The 21,300-nt window shown below is 45.4% G+C and overlaps 1 protein-coding gene across 6 annotated transcripts in view; it reads left to right on the plus strand.

Annotated features, from left to right (window-relative positions):
• Positions 1 to 21,300, plus strand: part of LOC129851184 (voltage-dependent calcium channel subunit alpha-2/delta-2-like) — a 460,295-nt gene that overhangs the window by 311,107 nt on the left and 127,888 nt on the right. For 5 of the 6 annotated variants that reach the window (XM_055917548.1, XM_055917549.1, XM_055917550.1 and 2 more), the window contains exon 5: positions 16,379 to 16,423. The exons of the other annotated variant lie outside the window; for it this stretch is intronic. In XM_055917548.1, the coding sequence (XP_055773523.1) occupies positions 16,379 to 16,423 (45 nt within the window). The remainder of the gene's footprint in view (positions 1 to 16,378; positions 16,424 to 21,300) is intronic. 6 annotated transcript variants of the gene reach the window in all.

Consider the following 21,300-nt stretch of genomic DNA (forward strand, 5'->3'; position numbering starts at 1 on the left):
ATGGTCAGGCAGGCGGGTACAGAGTCCAAAACAGGCAAGGGTCAAAACCGGGAGGACTAGAAAAAGGAGAAAATGCAAAGCAGGAAAACGTGAAAAACCGCTGGTAGGCTTTGACATATAAGGCGAACTGGCACAGAGAGACAGGAAACACAGGGATAAATACACTGGCACAGAGAGACAGGAAACACAGGGATAAATACACTGGCACAGAGAGACAGGAAACACAGGGATAAATACACTGGCACAGAGAGACAGGAAACACAGTGATAAATACACTGGGGAAAACAAGCAACACCTGGAGGGGGTGGAGACAATAAAGAGGTGAAACTGATCAGGGTGTGACAGCAATATTGTTGACCATTCATGCCATTGAATAACATATAAGATATTTTATAGCATTTTTACATCTGGAAGATACAATGTTGCTATGACTACAAGGCGCTCTTTCTAGAATAACTCCAGTATCAAAACTGCTTGCCAGCTCCTAATATTATTATTTAAAAAAAATATATGTTTACGACCAGATCAGCTTAAAACCGTAACTCTGTTTATTATCTCTTTCGTGAGATACAGAAAGGTGTTTGCATCATCTCTTGTTTTGTTACTTTATTATTATCTTTATTTCATATTCAATACCAGCATTAGTAATGCAACGATGCAAGAGAGCACTTACTTGTCAATCACAGGCATAAAGTACAGTAGTTTACCTGTTAATACCACTATTAGTATCAAAAACCAGTGGAGTACTTACGCAGCTGTACTGTATGATAATATCAATGAATCTACAAGGCCTGGTCCTAGACACATGACACATGACATGATGATCTCTGGAGTGGGTTGTCGATCTGATGTGTAAGACATAGGGACATGGTGGAAAGAGACTGGGGGATAGAAGACATCCACTTTCCATCAGAATGTGATGTGGCAGCTGCTGTACGTTTGAAATGCATTAGCGCTAATAGCTGTATCGTTAAGGGAGAGAGAGAGACTGATGAGTTACCATGGAGAAACAGGGGGAGAGGGGTGAGTTACTATGGAGAAACGGGGGAGAGGGGTGAGGGATGAGAGACTCAGTGAGAGAGGGAGAGAGAGAAGGTGAGGGCGTGTGGGAGCGAGGGAGGTTTGATAGAGAGAGAGAGAAAAGGAGGAGGAGATAGGCACAGAGAGAAGGTGAGTGCGTGTGGGAGCGAGGAAGGTTTGATAGAGAGAGAGAGAAAAGGAGGAGGAGATAGGCACAGAGAGAAGGTGAGGGCGTGTGGGAGCCAGGGAGGTTTGATAGAGAGAGAGAGAAAAGGAGGAGGAGATAGGCACAGAGAGAAGGTGAGGGCGTGTGGGAGCGAGGGAGGTTTGATAGAGAGAGAGAGAAAAGGAGGAGGAGATAGGCACAGAGAGAAGGTGAGGGCGTGTGGGAGTGAGGAAGGTTTGATAGAGAGAGAGAGAAAAGGAGGAGGAGATAGGCACAGAGAGAAGGTGAGGGCGTGTGGGAGCCAGGGAGGTTTGATAGAGAGAGAGAGAAAAGGAGGAGGAGATAGGCACAGAGAGAAGGTGAGGGCGTGTGGGAGCGAGGGAGGTTTGATAGAGAGAGAGAGAAAAGGAGGAGGAGATAGGCACAGAGAGAAGGTGAGGGCGTGTGGGAGTGAGGAAGGTTTGATAGAGAGAGAGAGAAAAGGAGGAGGAGATAGGCACAAAGAGAAGGTGAGGGCGTGTGGGAGCGAGGAAGGTTTGATAGAGAGAGAGAGAGAAAAGGAGGAGGAGATAGGCACAGAGAGAAGGTGAGGGCGTGTGGGAGTGAGGAAGGTTTGATAGAGAGAGAGAGAAAAGGAGGAGAAAAGGCACAGAGAGAAGGAGCCGTCTACCACGCTTCTATCACCCTCTAATAAATGAAGCATTTCATCAGTGTTCATTCAGTGTTTGTGTGTGAGTGTGAGTGTGAGTGTGAGTGAGTGTGAGTGTGTGTGTGTGTGTAGTGTGTAGTGTGTAGTGTGTAGTGTGTGTGTGTAGTGTGCGTGCGTGCGCGCGTGCGTGTGTCTCACAGGGTTATACTGAATAAAGAAACCTGTTTCTCAGTATTTGTAGCATATGCTTTTCTGATGTGATTGTTTTTTTTGTTTTTTTATCTCAAAGCTCCCACATTTGAGATAAACAGGATTTTAAAAATTGTTCCTTTCACTGATTAGGTGCACTTGTGACAGTGACATGATCCAGCCACATTAGTAGAGTTCCCTCAGTGAGCCTGACCTCTAGTGGCGGGGGTAAGAGTTGACACTCCGATTTGTTGCACTGACCATGCCAACCCTTCTTATAATGCGTCTATTTCAGATAATTGGCCCTTCAGAGGAAATTACGGAAAATTATTGTGGCGGGCGAATGTCTCTATCAGCCCGGCCCTCGGAGCAGAGCGACGCGAGCGGCTCCCTTAACCACAGAATACATTAGTTTTATGTCTTCAAGGGACCACAATCAGGTGAAATAGACGGACACCAAAGGACGCCTCACTGGGATTCTGTTTCTTCTCTTATTTCACCCACATTTTTATTGTTCTTCTTTTCTGTCTTAGTTTTATTTTGTATTTATATGTTCATCTATGGACAGATTGGGGGAGACAGGAATTCAACGGTCTGTGCAAGAAATGTTTTTGTTTCATGTTTTAGAAGAAGTATTTGGTTCTTTTTGAAATAGGATTGTTTTCCCTACTCACATATGATGAGTGTAACTCACATTACCTTGAGGTGTTAGATGGCGAACAGGCGGATCGTTACGTTTAGTAGGCCAGGGCAGCATACTGCACTAAGTCTGCTACTAAATAAATACTCTCTATAATATTTGAATGTCTATTTCTATGGTTGAATGGGATGTTTTTCTCCCTAGTAATTCTATCACTCCTCCTTTTGTATATCAAATAATCTACATTCCCCCATTCTCAGTGACTGCAGAGGCTCTGTCTGAGTTGGACCAGGTTTTCCTGTTTCAGCACATATGTGAGCCAGTACCCAACCCTTTAAATAGGGTCTCCATAGCAGGAGCTACAGAGAGCGGGAGGAAGAGTAGGAGGGAGGAGGGGAGTGTGGCGATTGGAGCACTTTTTAAATATACAGTATGTTTTTTTGCACACTGATAAGCATAAACACATTGCATAATCACAAATAAACTGCTTCTATTTTCTTTGTGAGCGTCCCCCCCTCGCCCTTCTCTTTCCTGTGGCCGTGCTGAGACAGAGGCAGAGCGCTAGCAGGCTGCCGAGCGAGTAATGGAACTTCTAAACAGCGTTCTGTTATCGCTGAATCCCGCGCCATGGAACACTTTTCCATCTTTTCACCACTTGAGGGAAAGGAATGAAAGGAAGGGGGTAGGAGGACGGGAGAAAATCCATCACAATATACAATTTAGCGTTGCCGCCTCCGTATCAAGCGTATCTGATGGTCTGGATGCCTCAGCAGAGAGACATAGACTGGACCCAGTCTTGTTACTATACACAACACTGAACTGTGTGTGTGTGTGTGTGTGTGTGTGTGTGTGTGTGTGTGTGTGTGTGTGTGTGTGTGTGTGTGTGTGTGTGTGTGTGTGTGTGTGTGTGTGTGTGTGTGTGTGTGTGTGTGTGTGTGTGTGTGCGCGCGCGCGCGTGTGTGTGTGTGTGTGTTTACATGTGAGTGTGTGAGTGCAATTGCACATGTGTGAGAATACTGTAACCTTGACTACAAGCTTGTACTTTGCACTCATGTGAAACTCATGGATAATATGTACCAATTGGTCAAGCAACTGGAAGAGTTGGATCATTGCTCATTTAGTAATATGGCACTCCATAGCCACTTCAAACATCAATCTGGATCATCACCGGTCCAATTCTTCTACACCTCTTCCTGACCACCCCAGGCCACCCCTTTATCCTCCTCCTCCTCCTGTTGACCACCCCAGGCCACCCCTTTATCCTCCTCCTCCTCCTGTTGATCAGCCCAGGCCACCTTTCTCTCCTCTCTTCCACCCCTACCTATCCCCCTCCCCCTCCTCCTCCTCCTGACCATCTCACCCCACCCCTCCCCTTCCCTCCACCCTCCATGTCTTTACCTCCTGATCACCACAGCCCACCCCTCCCCTTCCCTCTACCCTCCATGTCTTTACCTCCTGATCACCACAGCCCACCCCTCCCCTTCCCTCCACCCTCCATGTCTCCACATCCTAATCACCCTAGCCCACCCCTCTCTTCTCTCCTCCACCCCTCCTCCTTATCCAACTCCCGCTGGCAACCTCAGCCCACCCCTCTCTCCTCCACTCCCTCTCCCTCCCTCGCTCCCTTGCTCACTCTCTGCACCTGCTTTCTCTTCTGCTGTCTGCTTTTTTCACTCGCTGGTTGCCTTGGTTACCCCACAGTTTGGTCATTTCAGCTTCTTGATTGCAGGCCCGGCTGTAATTTGCGTAAGTATCTCTCTTCAAGGTAGAAATGCTATTTTCTCCATTCTCTTTATTTATTTGTCTCTCTCTCCCTCTCATTCGCCTTCACCCTCTACCTGACTCCTTCAGTACTCTCATGTAATGTTGTTCTGCTGCTCTGAGAGTGAGAGAGAGAGAGCACAAGTGGTCTCAGACATGCTGTTTCACACTCAACTAAGAGGGCATGAAAGAACTCTTGTTTGGTGAGCCACGGTGCTGTGGAGCGCTGCGTTAGCCGGGGGCAGAGAGAGAGAGAGAGAGAGAGAGAGAGAGAGAAAGAGAGAGAGAGAGTCCCCCGTGCCATGTCTAAACCCAGCCTATCGATCCCCAGGCCCCACCGGGAATGGCAATCAATAGCCAAAGAAATCCAGCAGGCCACGCTCCGAAGCTCTATTCCCCATCTCAACACATGCCCAACACCCATGAAATGTTATTTCATAGAGAGAACCTGCTCCCCCTGGCCCCCTGGTTAGAGAGGGGGTCTATATGAGAACTCTGAACTAGAGAGGTCACCATCATAGAGGATTGGGTTTGGCTTTTTTTATTAAATAATTGGGTCCATCATAGTTTGGGTCTTAATATTGTATATTTTGTCTAATGTCTAGGTATCACCTCTGTGATGTTTACTGTATTAAATTATTATTATTATTATTATTATATTGATTAAACAGTATGTACAACCTCCCTACTGGGACCAGTAGATTGCTGCATGACATTGTTTGATGATGGCATGGTTCCCTTCCCTTAGGTCCTGTGAGGCGGCAGGTACACTAGCCTAGCGGTTAAGAGCGTTGGGCCAGTAACCAGAAGGACGCTGGTTCAAATGCCTTTGAGCAAGGCACTTAGCCCTAACTGCTGTGCATAAGAGCAGCTACTAAATGATGTGAATGTAGCATGTTCATTTCCTATCTCCATTTAAAGAGTTGTGGGTGAGAGGTGTTTATAGAAAAGTTTTTATTTGCAGTGGTTAAAAGTATGGATAAAGGTTTGGGTTTCAGTGGTTAAAAGTATGGATAAAGATTTGGGTTTCAGTGGTTAAAAGTATGGATAAAGGTTTGGGTTTCAGTGGTTAAAAGTATGGATAAAGGTTTGGGTTTCAGTGGTTAAAAGTATGGATAAAGATTTGGGTTTCAGTGGTTAAAAGTATGGATAAAGGTTTGGGTTTCAGTGGTTAAAAGTATGGATAAAGGTTTGGGTTTCAGTGGTTAAAGGTATGGATAAAGGTTTGGGTTTCAGTGTGTGCTTTCTTTGGTGCAACTTGTCCTTGGTCGATGCGGACGTAGATGTCTTGAGGAAGGTTACTGTCTGATTTGAATGTTTGAAGCGTTGTGAAGCATCGTAGGGGACAGCAAGGCGTCTAATGGAAATGATTACATGGTCGACAATAACAGGTTTGTCTCTGCCATCGCTGATGGTTGAGTGGCCACTCTCAGTCAACCTTTGAAGAGGGGGTGGCAGCTCCCTGGCACCCTGGCCCTCAAGCCTTCAACCTGTATCCGGTTGTCCTGAAGAATATGGAACCGTGAAGCTGTTTTCAGGATAAGTGGTGTTCTACTGTTAGACAGAGGTTCAATATGAAGATGCCATGTGATTGGCTAGGGCAGATCCAAATGCACTGTAAGGTGGCTTGTGATTGGTCACTGCTGCCTGGTGAGATTGCGGACTGTACAGTGCCAGGATCCACCATGTCACGCTGATAGATGGAGAATTGGATTGCCTCCTAGGTTACCAGAACACCACCTGATCCCTGTATTAATATTGTTATGGTCTGTTTATCTTATTTGCCTTTATTTGTTGTTAGAGCGTCTCCTTCCTGCCTCTCCTGTGCTGATCAGATTGGGGCTTGTTTGGGAGGCGTTGTGTGCATGTGTCATGTTGGATAGGCCCTTTATCTGGCAGTGTGTCCATGCTGTGTGGCGATGCTATCGGGGCTAAAGCCGGCTCCTCAATGGAGCCATGTCAGCCAACAATGGGGATCTGCATTACCCAGTGCGCAGTGGTACAAAGCGTCCTCTCCTTATCGCAGGATTGGAATATTCAAAGACTGATTTAACTGCTTTTTACTGAAGGGATCTGACAGCCACTGAAAGAGAGAGACAGACTGAGAGAAGGGAGGGAGACAGAGAGAGGGGGGGAGAGAGAGAGAGAGAGAGAGAGAGAGAGAGAGAGAGAGAGAGAGAGAGAGAGAGAGAGAGAGAGAGAGAGAGAGAGAGAGAGAGAGAGAGAGAGAGAGAGAGAGAGAGAGAGAGAGAGAGAGAGAGAGAGAGAGAGAGAGAGAGAGAGAGAGATCATATAACTAAAAGGTTGCTTAGAGGAAATAAGTGTATTAAGGCTAGCATTTAAAGAAGGGCAGTCTGCACTATTGAGCATGGATTAAGACATAGGCCATTGTAACATAAAAGAGGTTATGGAATGCATAGCATATTCATCAGATTTTTTTCAACCACTATGATTTTAGGTCACATAATGGACAATAATGGAAAAACAAAATGGTCTCTCTTTTTCTGTTCTTTTCTCTTTTCCCTTTGTGTTTTTCCTTGCCTTATTCCTGTATCTGTACGACTGCAGACCATCTTTCACTCAGGGCTTTTGAAGTTAATGTGCAGTTAGAGAAGGCCTACCTTTATGTGTGGTGAGACAAAGGACATTGATGTGGTGCACATGGAGAATGCATCATTTTCACGGTGTATTTGAGCAGTAAACTTAGGGCAGATTTGTTTATTGGCATACAAATGAACATCTACATGAAGCTATGTGTGGAACACCATGATAGCAACAGCTCCCTAATAGCTTAAAAGCCCAAAGACATCCAGCATGCCAATGAGAGAGCCGCGCCCTAGGCCTCCCCCCTCCCTCCCTTCATCATACACAGCTTTATCTGAAGAGTCAAACACACAGTTCCTCTCTCTCTCTCTCTCTCTCTCTCTCTCTCTCTCTCTCTTTCTCCCTCTCTCTCTATCTCTCTCTCTCTGGTCCTTCTCTCTCTCTCTCTCTCTCTCTCTCTCTCTCTCTCTCTCTCTCTCTCTCTCTCTCTCTCTCTTTCTCCCTCTCTCTCTATCTCTCTCTCTCTGGTCCTTCTCTCTATCTCTCTCTCTCTGGTCCTTCTCTCTCTCTCTCTCATTTATTTCAATTCAATTCAAAAGGCTTTATTGGCATGGGAAACAGCTTTCTCTCTCTCTCTCTCACTGACTTGATCTCTCCCTCTCTCACTCTATTTCTCTCTCACTCTATTTTTCTCTCACTATTTCTCTCTCACTCTATTTCTCTCTCACTCCACCTATTTTGCTCTCTATCTCCCTTTTTCTCTTTCTCTCTCTCACCCTTGTCTCTCTTTTTCCACATTTTGCTTTTGCCTCCTTTCTTTAAAGTGTGCTTTTTACATTTAATTATGTATTTTTATTGACAGTATAAAGAGGCATCATCCCTGAGATTATGACAGGTTGCTTCAATAGACTCATTTCTCCCCAGAGGAGCCTAACTTGAAAACCACCCTGCATTTATACTAGCCTAATAAGAAGATATTTCAAGGTGACAGGTTTTGTGTGGCTATTTTAAGTGGGTTTTTCTGTGAGGCAGTGCACTAAATTCCGGTCTATTCTATTTTTTGCAATTTGGACATTACTCGACTTGTCCAGGCAGTCAGATGTTTTTTTGTGTCAGAGAATCCTCACTATAGCCAGACTATGTTCACTGAGTTTAGTCTATGTCCTCAACAAGACCCAAATTGTCTGTCATCGCGATAGTCTGACAATCTGTATTAGAGGGGGGGGGGGGGATTGATCAGCTTTAATACTGCAGATAGATTGTGGCTTCTATCAATGTAATTGTCTGCATCACTTCCAATCCCCCATATATATATTTTTTGTTGTAGGCCTACATGCCTTTGTACAGTGCATTTGGAAAGTATTCAGACCCCTTGACTTTTTCCACATTTTGTTACGTTACGGCCTAATTCTAAAATGGATGAAAAAGTTTTTTCCTTCATCGATCTACACACAATACCCCATAATGACAAAGCAAAAACAGGTTATAAAACATTTTTTTTGACATTAGTATTCAGACCCTTTACTTAGTACTTTGTTGAAGTCTTGAGTCTTCTTGGGTATGATGCTACAAGCTTGGCACACCTGTATTTGGGGAGTTTCTCCAATTCTTCTCTGCAGATCCTCTCAAGCTCTGTCAGGCTGGATGGGACGCATCGCTGCATGGCTATTTTCAGGTCTCTCCAGAGATGTTCGATCGGGTTTAATTCCGGGCTCTGGCTGGGCCACTCAAGGACATTCAGAGACGTGTCCCGAAGCCACTCCTGCATTGTCTTGGCTGTGTGCTTAGGGTCGTTGTCCTGTTGGAAGGCGAACCTTCGCCCCAGTCTGAGGTCCTGAGCGCTCTGGATGTTTTCATCAAGGATCTCTCTGTACTTTGCTCCATTCATCTTTCCCACGATCCTGACTAGTCTCCCAGTCCCTGCCGCTGAAAAACCTCCCCACAGCAAGGCCCTTCTCCCCGATTGTTCAGTTTGGCTGGGCGGCAAGCTCATGAAAGTATTGGTAGTTCCAAACTTCTTCCATTTAAGAATGATGGAGGCCACTGTGTTCTTGGGGATCTTCAATGCTGCAGACATTTTTTGGTACCCTGTCCCCAGATCTGTCCTGTCTCGGAGCTCCATGGACAATTCCTTTGACCTCATGGCTTGGTTTTTGCTCTGACATCATATGGACCAGTGTGTGCCTTTCCAAATCATGTCCAATCAATTTAATTGACCACAGGTGGACTCCAATCAAGTTGCAGAAGCATCTCAAGGATGATCAATGGAAACAGGATACACCTGAGCTCAATTTTGAGTCTCAAAGCAAAGGGTCTGAATAATTAGGTAAATAAGGTATTTCTGTTTTCGGTTTGCATTTCCTGCTGTGCAGTAAAATTCTCAGCAAAAAAAAGAGTGATCGAATTAAGATCCTTCATCTGTATCATCACAAGACCGGTTATTAAAACCAGTTAATACGGCCAGTTATTAAGGAGTTAAAAAAGGGAGTTTAAAGGCTCTCTGGTAGTCCTGTGTCTACATTTCTAGGATTATTTCACCCCTTGTGATTTAGCTAGGTTTTTATGTTTCGTAAGTGTTCCTATTATACAAGGAAGGCCTTTTGTTCAAATGAAATGTTTTTATGAAATGAACAAAATAGTTTTCATGTTTTTTTTGTGGTTTCTTTCCCATATTGCACCTCCAGTGTTCTAGTATCCTTGATGAAATTGCATGTCAGTCATTACTTACTTTACATGCGTCAATTGATAAAATGTGTGCTGTGTGTACTTCTCAATACAACATTTCACACTAGCTTCTACTAGAGGGATTGAACATTTCCTGAAGGTTTGTCTGTTATAACTGCCTAGTGTTTCTAAGGGTGTTGGACCTGTCAAATAGACATTGTGTAGAGGGGGAGAGAGACATTGAGAGACAAGGAGAGCGATTGGAGTGGAGGCAGGAAGGACAGAACAGCAGAGTGAGTCAGGTTTTATACCTTACGTTACAAAAGCACTTCTATTCTGCTGCCCAATCACATAGTCTTTTTGTTCTGGAAGGTCCTCCTTGACTAGTCAGCAGAGTGTGTGTGTCTCTGTATGTGCGTATGTTTGTGTGTGTGTATACGCACTAATGAAGAGCAGCAAATGGAATCCTTTATTGTTTCTGATTTTATGTGAGGTTCCATTAGGGATCTGCTGCTAGGGATGATTGCTGGAGTACCATGGCCTGGAGAGCATCCGCAGTTTCTGTTTGATTGTGACTTGTTTTTGTGTATGTATGTGTGTGTGTGTGTGTGTGTGTGTGTGTGTGTGTGTGTGTGTGTGTGTGTGTGTGTGTGTGTGTGTGTGTGTGCGTGCGTGCGTGCGTGCGTGCGTGCGTGCGTGCGTGCGTGCGTGCGTGCGTGCGTGCGTGCGTGCACGTGTAATTACAAAGTCATTAGCAGGTGTCCAGAAGATATATGGATATGACTGTAATCTGTCCTCACATGATGGAGAGCTTGTCTGAGATTTAAATGTCAAACTGTCTCAACGTGTCTTGTGAGAGCACACAGCATGCCCACCAAGAGGTAAGGTATACACCCTGACACATGCACACATGCACCCTTCCTCCCTGACAGAAGCCTATATGTGTAGTGCAGGTCTATACTGTATTCCACCAAATGGGCTGGCTCATATTTAGCCCAGTGGGCCTGTCTAACTTGGTTTTATTTGCGCAAAATGATCATTATCGGGCTAATACTGGTGGCCTCAAGTAAAAAAATGTTGTCGCATGGAGTCCTCAAGGAAAGAAATGGGCCGGTGTGTTAGAAATTGTATTTTTTTATTTTTTATTTCACCTTTATTTAACCAGGTAGGCTAGTTGAGAACAAGTTCTCAATTACAACTGCGACCTGGCCAAGATAAAAACAAAGCAGTGCGACACAAACAACAACACAGAGTTACACATGGAATAAACAAACATACAGTCAATAATACAGTAGGAAAAAAGTATATGCACAGTGTGTGCAAATGAGGTAAAATAAGGGAGGTAAAGAAATAAATAGGCCATGGTGGAGAAATAATTACAATTTAGCAATTTAAACATTGGAGTGATAGATGTGCAGAAGGTGAATGTGCAAGTAGAGATAGTGGGGTACAAAGGAGAAGAAAAAAAAATAACAGTATGGGGATGAGGTAGTTGGATGGGCTATATACAGATGGGCTATGTACAGGTGCAGTGATCTGTGAGCTGCTCTGAGACATGGTGCTTAAAGTTAGTGAGGGAGATATGAGTCTCCAGCTTCAGTGATTTGTGCAATTCGTTCCAGTCATTGGCAGCAGAGAACTGGAAGGAAAGGCGGCCAAAGGAGGAGTTGGCATTGGGGACAACCAGTGAAAAATACCTGCTGGAGCGCGTGCCTCAGGTGGGTGCTGCTATGGTGACCAGTGAGCTGAGATAAGGCGGGGCTTTACCTAGCAAAGACTTATAGATGACCTGGAGCCAGTGGGTTTGGCGACGAATAGATGACCTGGAGCCAGTGGCCAGCCAACGAGAGCATATATGTCGCAGTGGTGGGTAGTATATGGGACTTTGGTGACAAAACCGATGGCACTGTGATAGACTGCATCCAATTTGCTGAGTAGAGTGTTGGGTGCTATTTTGTCAACGACATCGCCGAAGTCAAGGATCGGCAGGATGGTCAGTTTTACGAGGGTATGTTTGACAGCATCAGTGAAGGATGCTTTGTTGCGAAATAGGAAGCCGAGTCTAGATTTAATTTAGGATTGGAGATGCTTAATGTGAGTCTGGAAGGAGAGTTTACAGTCTAACCAGACACCTAGGTATTTGTAGTGGTCCACATATTCTAAGTCTGAATCGTCCAGAGTAGTGATGCTGGACTGGCGGGCAGGTGGGGCAGCGATCGGTTGAAGAGCATGCATTTAGTTTTACTTGCATTTAAGAGCAGTTGGAGGCCACGCAGTTGTATGGCATGTATGGCAGTTGGAGGCCAGCAGTTGTATGGCATTGAAGCTCGTCTGGAGGTTAGTTAACACAGTGTCCAAAGAAGGGCCAGAAATATATAGAATGGTGTCGTCTGCGTAGAGGTGGATCAGAGAGTCACCAGGGACCACCAGGGATGTTAGGGATGATTTCTGGTCCCAGTCCAGCCCTGTATTCCAGCTACTGTACCTGCTTTTACCATATTAATCTACAGCGTCTGCATCTACATAGGGCGGCACACAATTGGCCCACCGCTGTCCGGGTTTGGCCGGGGTAGGTCGTCATTGTAAATAAGAATTTGTTCTTAACTGACTTGCCTGGAGCATGGAATGATTTTAATGTGTTCACTTACGCTCAATGCTTTGTTCAAAGCTTTGTTTTGTTGTTTCTACTTGTCATATGATCATTTGAAAAACAATCTTCCATATACAATTACAGATATTAATTTGAGCCAGTTTGCTACAGTAGGAAATAAATCCTGCAGCAACAGGAAATGTCAATTATTATGTGGATTATAATTAATGGACATTTTTGTAAGAATTGATACATTTTTCATTAGGGCAAATCAAGTCTGAAATTACACAAAGTGGAAATGACAAACTTTAGAAGCCTTTAGAAGTTTGAATTGCTCAGCAACAAAAGAGTGATCAAATTAAGACCCTAAAAACTGTAGATATATAATTATTTAATAGTCATTCATTACAGTAATTGATAGTGGGAGACAAATAGATAAGAAACACGATAGAGAGCCAGTCAGAGTGACACAGTTCAGACAGGAAGCAGCAACAGAAACCGAAAGACAGATAGACAGACATGGTGAGAAAACACAAAAAAGTCTAGAGCAGAGGGGACTGTTTCTATAGCAACAGTGGGCACCTAACCTGCAGCTGCACTGTATTCATTCAATCTGAAATTGGGTGAGAGAGAAGGCTGGCTGGTATTGAGGGGAGAGAGATGGGGAAGAGAGAAGGCTGGCTGGTATTGAGGGGAGAGAGATGGGGAACGGAAAAGGCTGCCTGGTATTGAGGGGAGAGAGATGGGCAAGAGAGAAGGCTGGCTGGTATTGAGGGGAGAGAGATGGGGAAGGGAAAAGGCTGCCTGGTATTGAGGGGAGAGAGATGGGGAAGGGAGAAGGCTGGCTGGTATTGAGGGGAGAGAGATGGGGAAGGGAGAAGGCTGCCTGGTATTGAGGGGAGAGAGATGGGGAAGGGAGAAGGCTGGCTGGTATTGAGGGGAGAGAGATGGGGAAGGGAGAAGGCTGGCTGGTATTGAGGGGAGAGAGATGGGGAAGGGAGAAGGCTGGCTGGTATTGAGGGGAGAGAGATGGGGAAGGGAGAAGGCTGGCTGGTATTGAGGGGAGAGAGATGGGCAAGAGAGAAGGCTGGCTGGTATTGAGGGGAGAGAGATGGGGAAGGGAGAAGGCTGCCTGGTATTGAGGGGAGAGAGATGGGGAAGGGAGAAGGCTGCCTGGTATTGAGGGGAGAGAGATGGGGAAGGGAGAAGGCTGCCTGGTATTGAGAGAAGAGAGATGGGGAAGGGCGAAAAGGCAGGGAGGGCGGAGAGGAGGACGAGAGGTTGGGGAGGGAGCAGACGACTGAGATAAGGGTAAGGAGACCGAGGAGTGGGGAGAGATGCTGTGCGAGCGTGATGCATTGCTGGCGTGCCATTCTATGAGTGTGTGCCGTGTGTTTGTGCTTATGTGTGAGTGTGTGTGGTTTTGTGTATGTTTAGCTGGTAGTTATGCTGAGAGAGGGTAGTGTGCTTTATTAGATGTGTTTAACCTAGGCCCTGGGTCCTAAGAGACCAAGGACCAGCCAGCCTAGGGGGATCTGAGGGACCACAGGCACCTAGGGTGCCTCGCCATGTAGCCTCTGTTTGTGTGTGCGACCTTACATAAAAACATTATATGTGAAAAGAACACTTGAAAAAACCCATAATTTTCGGACACGTGTGAACACGTGTGAACAAATCATGTGAAAAATGTAACACAAAAAATATACACTACCGTTCAAAAGTTTGGGGTCACTTAGAAATGTCCTTGTTTTTGAAAGAAAAGCCATTTGTCCATTGAAATAACAGGCCAGCATCCCGGAGTCGCATCTTCACTGTTGACGTTGAGACTGGTGTTTTGCGGGTACTATTTAATGAAGCTGCCAGTTCTTAAACTCGACACACTAATGTACTTGTCCTCTTGCTCAGTTGTGCACCCGGGCCTCCCACTCCTCTTTCTATTCTGGTTAGGGACAGTTTGCGCTGGTCTGTGAAGGGAGTAGTACACAGCATTGTACGAGACCTTCAGTTTCTTGGCAATTTCTTACATGGAATAGCCTTCATTTGTCAGAACAAGAATAGACTGATGAGTTTCAGAAGAAAGTTATTTGTTTCTGGCCATTATGAGCCTGTAATCGAACCCACAAATGCTGATGCTCCAGATACTCAACTAGTCTAAAGAAGGCCAGTTTTATTTCTTCTTTAATCAGGATAACAGTTTTCAGCTGTGCTAACATAACTGCAAAAGGGTTTTCTAATGATCAATTAGCCTTTTAAAATTATAAACTTGGATTAGCTAACGCAACGTGCCATTTGACACAGGGGTGATGGTTGCTGATAACGGGCCTCTGTACGCCAATATAGATATTCCATAAAAAATCGGCCATTTCCAGCTACAATAGTCATTAACAACATTAACAATGTCTACACTGTATTTCTGATCAATTTGGTGTTATTTTAATGGACAAAAAATCAAGTAAATTTCAAAGTGACCCCAATCTTTTGAACGGTAGTATATACATTTCACATGAGTCAGACACGTGCATCATTTAAAATACATTTTCACATGTGAAAAAATCGCATGTGAAAAATGTCACTTGGGAAAAACAGACACGTGCGTCAGATGTGGTTTTCGGACACGTGTGAAGTTTCACATGCATTTTTAAGCTCAATATGTGAAAACAGCAATTCACATGTGAAAATGCAATTCTACTATTAAAAATGCTATTTTCACATGTGAAACTGCAAATTTGACATGTTTCTTTTTCCATACCCACCACCCGCACCCTTATGTACCGTCTATAAGTGTCTTCCTGTTTACATCCCTCAACTACCCTTTCCCCCCCTTTCCACATCTTCTCTCCTTGTCCCACTGTCTATCCAGATCATGCATGGCTGCTGTGTAGAGAGAGGAGGCAGAGTGTTCTGGTACTGGAGGATAACGAGCATCGGTCTGAAGGGAGAGGACTCTGCTTCTCTGCTTCCCCATCCGGAGGCCCCCCTAGGCAAGGCCCTGCCTCATGTTAAGTGTCAATAGGAGTTTGGGTCAGGCTGCGTCTGTCTGTGTGGGTTGTTTGGGGCTGAGCTGAGCCGTGCTTAGCTGATGACTGACTCCCTGATTAGTGCTGGAGGCCAGCCCGGGTCCTGGTTACGGACATATTGGGTCTGGACTGTCTCAGGGAGAGATAGAGACAGTGAGAGAGAGACAGTGAGAGAGAGACAGTGAGAGAGAGACAGTGAGAGAGAGACAGTGAGAGAGAGAGAGAGAGAGAGAGAGAGAGAGAGAGAGAGAGAGAGAGAGAGAGAGAGAGAGAGAGAGAGAGAGAGAGAGAGAGAGAGAGAGAGAGAGAGAGAGAGAGAGAGAGAGAGAGAGAGAGAGAGTGTGATGGGTATGTGTGGGTATGTGTGTGTGTGTGTGTGTGTGTGTGAAGGGCTCTCTCAGCCTCTCCTCTGCTGTCAGAGAATGAGCAGAACTCCACCGCGGGAAAAGCAGTCACTCCAGTGCCCTTGAGAGCGTATCCTCACCCAGGCTCCCTCCCAATGATATTGAGGCGGGCCCAGACTTATGCCGCACCGTGCCGCACGCAGCCCTGGCGAGGAGGTGGGGGTCGGAGGGAGGGGGCAAGCTCTGGGCTGGGGAGCGTGGGGGTTGTGGGCTTTGGGGGCGTACAGGGAACGCTGCAATGAACTTGGCTTCTGTCCTGTTCTCTGTCTTTTCTTTCTCCTCTGAGATGAGAGGCGCTATTTACCATGAACTCAACAGACAATAAGCAGTGGATGAGAGCTCTAGGGAGCAATGCTAGCTCATTCCACTCTATATACTCATACTAAATCCAGCTAACAACCACTGCACCATAGTAAATCATGCCATACATACAGCATAGCACTGTATGTCCTATTATAGTGAATACCACATTACAACACAACTAGATTGCATCCTGTAGTGCATTAGAAAACAGCACGTCTCAGAAACACATTCCACAAAGTTCCATTCCACAATCTTTCATCACACTACCTCCCCAGTGTTCTGTGATGCTGATTATATTCTCATGCTGTCTAGTGTGTCTGAATATAACCTTGATATCTTCATACAGCTACACCAGCAGAAGAGCTTAATGGATATAGTCACTGCTATATCTTCTCTCATCACCTGTCTTTTCACCTTTCTTTTCCGCGCAGGAGAGCGACATGGAGTACTATGATTCGAAAGCGGAATCAGACTATGTGAGTACAGTGGTGTGTCCTCCCAGTTCTGCCCGTCCTGCTCCCCTGTACGTCTTGTTGTCCCACTGGTCACAGGCCTCTGGGCTGTCTGTGTGTGTTAGTACGCTGCTGACACTGTGGCTATGAGTGTGTGTGACAGGCCTGGGGCCAGCACCATGCATGTGACCAAGCTCCCACTAACTGTCCTCCCAAGAGATTCAGTCAACCCTGAAGTACCTACCTACCTAACCCCAAACCCTGAAGTACTTCCCTACCTAACCCCAAACCCTGAAGGACTTACCTACCTAACCACAAACCCTGAAGGACTTATCTACCTAACCACAAACCCTGAAGGACTTACCTACCTAACCCCAAACCCTGAAGTACCTACCTACCTAACCCCAAACCCTGAAGTACTTCCCTACCTAACCCCAAACCCTGAAGGACTTACCTACCTAACCACAAACCCTGAAGTACCTACCTACCTAACCCCAAACCCTGAAGTACGTTTACCTACACTCTTAGAAAAAAGGGTTCCCAAAAGGTTATTCGGCTGTCCCCATAGGATAACCCTTTTTGGTTCCAAGTAGAACCCTTTTTGGTTCTACTTTTAGCTACCTACCTACCTAAACCCAAACCCTGAAGGACCTACCTACCTACCTACCTAACCCCAAACCATGAACTACTTATCTACCTACCTAACCCCAAACCTTGAAGGACCAACCTACCTAACCCCAAACCCTGAAGGACCTACCTACCTAGCTACCTAACCCACAACCCTGACGGACCTACCTACCTAACCCCAAACCTTGAAGAACCTACATACCTATCCCCAAACCCTGAAGGACCTACCTAACCCCAAACCCTGAAGGACCTAACTACCTACCTACCTAACCCCAAACCCTGAAGAACTTACCTACCTACCCACAAACCCTGAAGGACTTACCTACCTAACCCCAAACCCTGAAGAACCTACCTACCTAACCCCAAACCCTGAAGGACTTGCCTACCTAACCACAAACCCTGAAGGACTTACCTACCTAACATCAAACCCTGAAGGACTTACCTACCTAACCCCAAACCCTGAAGGACTTACCTACCTAACCACAAACCCTGAAGAACCTACCTACCTAACCACAAACCCTGAAGGACTTACCTACCTAACCCCAAATCCTGAAGTACTTACCTACCTAACCCCAAAACCTGAAGTACTTACCTACCTAACCCCAAATCCTGAAGGACTTACCTACCTAACCCCAAACCCTGAAGGACCTACCTAACCCCAAACCCTGAAGTACCTACCTACCTAACCCCAAACCCTGAAGGACCTACCTAACCCCAACTGCACATAACCCCCACCTGTCAAACCTTAAAGTACCTTCACCCCAACTGTCGAGTACCTAATACCTAACCTCAATTTTTAACCCTGTGAAGCCCTTGTGAACTTACCTAACTAACTATCTAAAACTGAAGTACCTAACCCTACCAGTCTACTGAGTATCTTAAACCCTAAATGTCTTCTGTGCATGTGACAGCGACTGCAGCTCCTACTTTCCTCCCAGGATAGGAAAAACCCTGGATTACATACAACTGTGGACGTCAGCAGCACTCTCTGTGGGTTTTACCTCAACCAATGCCCCAATAAATAACCAAGGAACACCCAAACACAAGACAGGATAGTAGGCCTAGACTATACCAAACATACAGTTGCAGTCGGAAGTTTACATACACTTACGTTGGAGTCATTAACACTTGTTTTTCAACAACTCCAAAAAATGTCTTGTTAACAAACTATAGTTTTAACAAGTCGGTTAGAACATCTACTTTGTGCATGACACAAGTCATTTTTCCAACAATTGTTTACAGACAGGTTATTTCACTTATAATTCACTGTATGACTATTCCAGTGGGTCAGAAGTTTACATACACTAAGTTGACTGTGCCTTTAAACAGCTTGGAAAATTTTGGAAAATTATGTCATAGCTTTAGAAGCTTCTCATAGTCAATTGGAGGTGTAACTGTGGATGTATTTCAAGGCCTACCTTCAAACTCAGTGTCTCTTTGCTTGACATCATGGTAAAATCAAAAGAAATCAGCCAAGACTTCAGAATAAAATGTAGACCTGGTTCATCCTTGGGAGCAATTTGGGAGCAATTTCCTTGGGCAATTTCCAAACGCCTGAAGGTACCACGTTCATCTATACAAACAGTAGTACACAAGTATAAAAACCATGGGACCATGCAGCCGTCATACCACTCAGGAAGGAGATGCGTTCTGTCTTCCTAAAGATGATACTTTGGCGCGAAAAGTGCAAATCAATCCCAGAACAACCGCAAAGGACCTTGTGAAGATGCTGGAGGAAACAGGTACAAAAGTTTTGATATCCACAGTAAAACGAGTCCTATATTGACAACAAGGAAGAAGCCACTGCTCCAAAACCGCCATAAAAAAAGCCAGACTATGGTTTGCAACTGCACATGGGAAGAAATGTCCTCTGGTCTGATGAAACAAAAATAGAACTGTTTGGCCATAATGACAATCGTTATGTTTGGAGGAAAAAGGGGGTGGCTTGCAAGCCAAAGAACACCATCCCAACCATGAAGCACGGGGGTGGCAGCATCATGTTGTGGGGTGCTTTGCTGCAGGAGGGACCGGTGCACTTCGCAAAATAGATGGCATCATGAGTGGGGAAATTAGGTGGATATATTGAAGCAACATCTCAATCTCATCAGGAAGTTAAAGCTTGGTCGCAAATGGGTCTTCCAAATGGACAATGACCCCAAGCATACTTCCAAAGTTGTGGCAAAATGGCTTAAGGACAACATAGTCAAGATATTGGAGTGGCCATCACAAACACCCTGACCTCAATCCTATAGAAACTTTGTGGCAGAACTGATAAAGCGTGTGAGAGCAAGGAGGCCTACAAACCTGACTCAGTTACACCAGCTCTGTCAGGAGGAATGGGCCAAAATTCACCCAACTTATTGTGGGAAGCTTATGGAAGGCTACCCGAAACGTTTGACCCAAGTTAAACAATTTAAAATCAATGCTACCAAATACTAATTGAGTGTATGTAAGCTTCTGACCCACTGGGATTGTGATGAAAGAAATAAAAGCTTAAATAAATCATTCTCTCTACTATTATTCTGACATTTCACATTCTTAAAATGAAGTGGTGATCCTAGCTGACCTAAGACAGGGAATTTTTACTATGATTAAATGTCAGGAGTTGTGAAAAACTGAGTTTAAATGTATTTGGCTAAGGTGTATGTAAACTTGCGACTTCAACTGTACATGGCTGTACAGTAACTATCGAGACTTCATGTAATGTCGCTATTAATATGAGTCACCTATAAATCCACATGCTGATTCCACAATCCTCTGTAGAAGGTGTTTTATTTTTATTTAACTAGGCAAGTCAGTTAAGAGCAAATTCTTATTTACAATGACGGTCTACCCCGGCCAAACCCTAACGACATTGGGCCAATTGTGCGCCACCCTATGGGACTCCCAATCACGGCCGGTTGTGATACAGCCTGGAATCAGACCAGGGTCTGTAGTGACTTCTCTCGGGAGCCCTATGCAGGGTGTCCTGACAATGCCTTAGTCTGTCAATGGTCTGGGAACAGTTATTAGTCCTTCCAGAAGATGTAAAGGTCACAGTGACTCACCACTCCTCTTTGTGCTTCCAAGCCACCTGATTAATTGGCTATCAGTACCAAATGCATGAATTCCCTACATCGTCCGAGAACAAAAGGAAGGAAGGAATAAGGAGGGAGAGACGGAGGAGAGAGAGAGTGATAGAGAGAGATGAAGGAGAGAGAGAAAGAGATGACGGAGAGAGAGAGAGACGGAGAAGAGTAATGGTGGGACAGAGAGAGAGAAAAGAGAAAGATGGAGATAGAGAAATATGTGGACGGACAGAGAGAGGAGCTAGCTATGTTATAAATCACGGCGTGATTTTCGAGGTGTGCGGAGGCAGCCCTCCTGTGATTAATGACACAGCACTTTAGGGCCTGTCAACACGTCTAATTGGAGGACATCGGTCATCATTAAAACGGTCACTGCTGAGGCCAAGCCCCTGACAAAACCCATGGCCCACCCCAGCATACCGCTAAAGGTCACCCCCCCACCTCCATTGTGTCCAGAACCAAGTGACTGGTTATGAAGAGGTAAGTGAGGGAGCTTTTGGAGGAGTGTTTAGTTTCTCCTCCAGCATCCTCTATCCTTTGCCCTCTCCCACTGCTTCCTCCTTCTTTCCCCCCCTCCTATTCCTCCACCTCCATCACCACCCTGTGTCCTGTCACTGGTCCACAGTGTTTACTCTCTCCAACTGACCCTTACTCCTGTACCCTCCCTCTAACCTAACCTCTGCCCTGTCTGCTCCGTCCCTCCTCTCCCCATGTCTGTTCATCCAATCATCCCTTTCTCTCCCGGGTTGTAGTGCGTCCCTCCACCCCTCCAGTATAAACACTCCATAATTAGAATGTTCGCCAGATGTTCTGGACTCCATATCTCTCAAAACGTTGAATTGATGGCCTTTGTGGCACCCGAATCCCACAGTACCCTTGGGAACGTAAGTGAGTACCACCACAGTTCGACCTGCCCAAAAGGTGACACTGTCTGTGTCCTCCATCTCCGGTTCTCTGTGTCCAGGCGTAAAAACAGCATATAGCGGCCATTCATTTTTTAAAGGAATATTCCACAGTAGTATGTGTGGAGGAAGCACTGGAGGGGATTACTTAGTAGTGGGATGAATAACACCTCATGTTAAAACTATCTTGAGCTCTAGCCCACTAGTCTTGCCCTTATCCTTACCCAACTCTAGCTGCTTATAAACACGACAAGGTGACCGAGGACAATTGTATGGTTAAACAGTTCAAATACGACCTACGCAG

This window comes from Salvelinus fontinalis, chromosome 3, assembly GCF_029448725.1.
Source record: "Salvelinus fontinalis isolate EN_2023a chromosome 3, ASM2944872v1, whole genome shotgun sequence".
NCBI classification, from domain to species: domain Eukaryota; kingdom Metazoa; phylum Chordata; class Actinopteri; order Salmoniformes; family Salmonidae; genus Salvelinus; species Salvelinus fontinalis.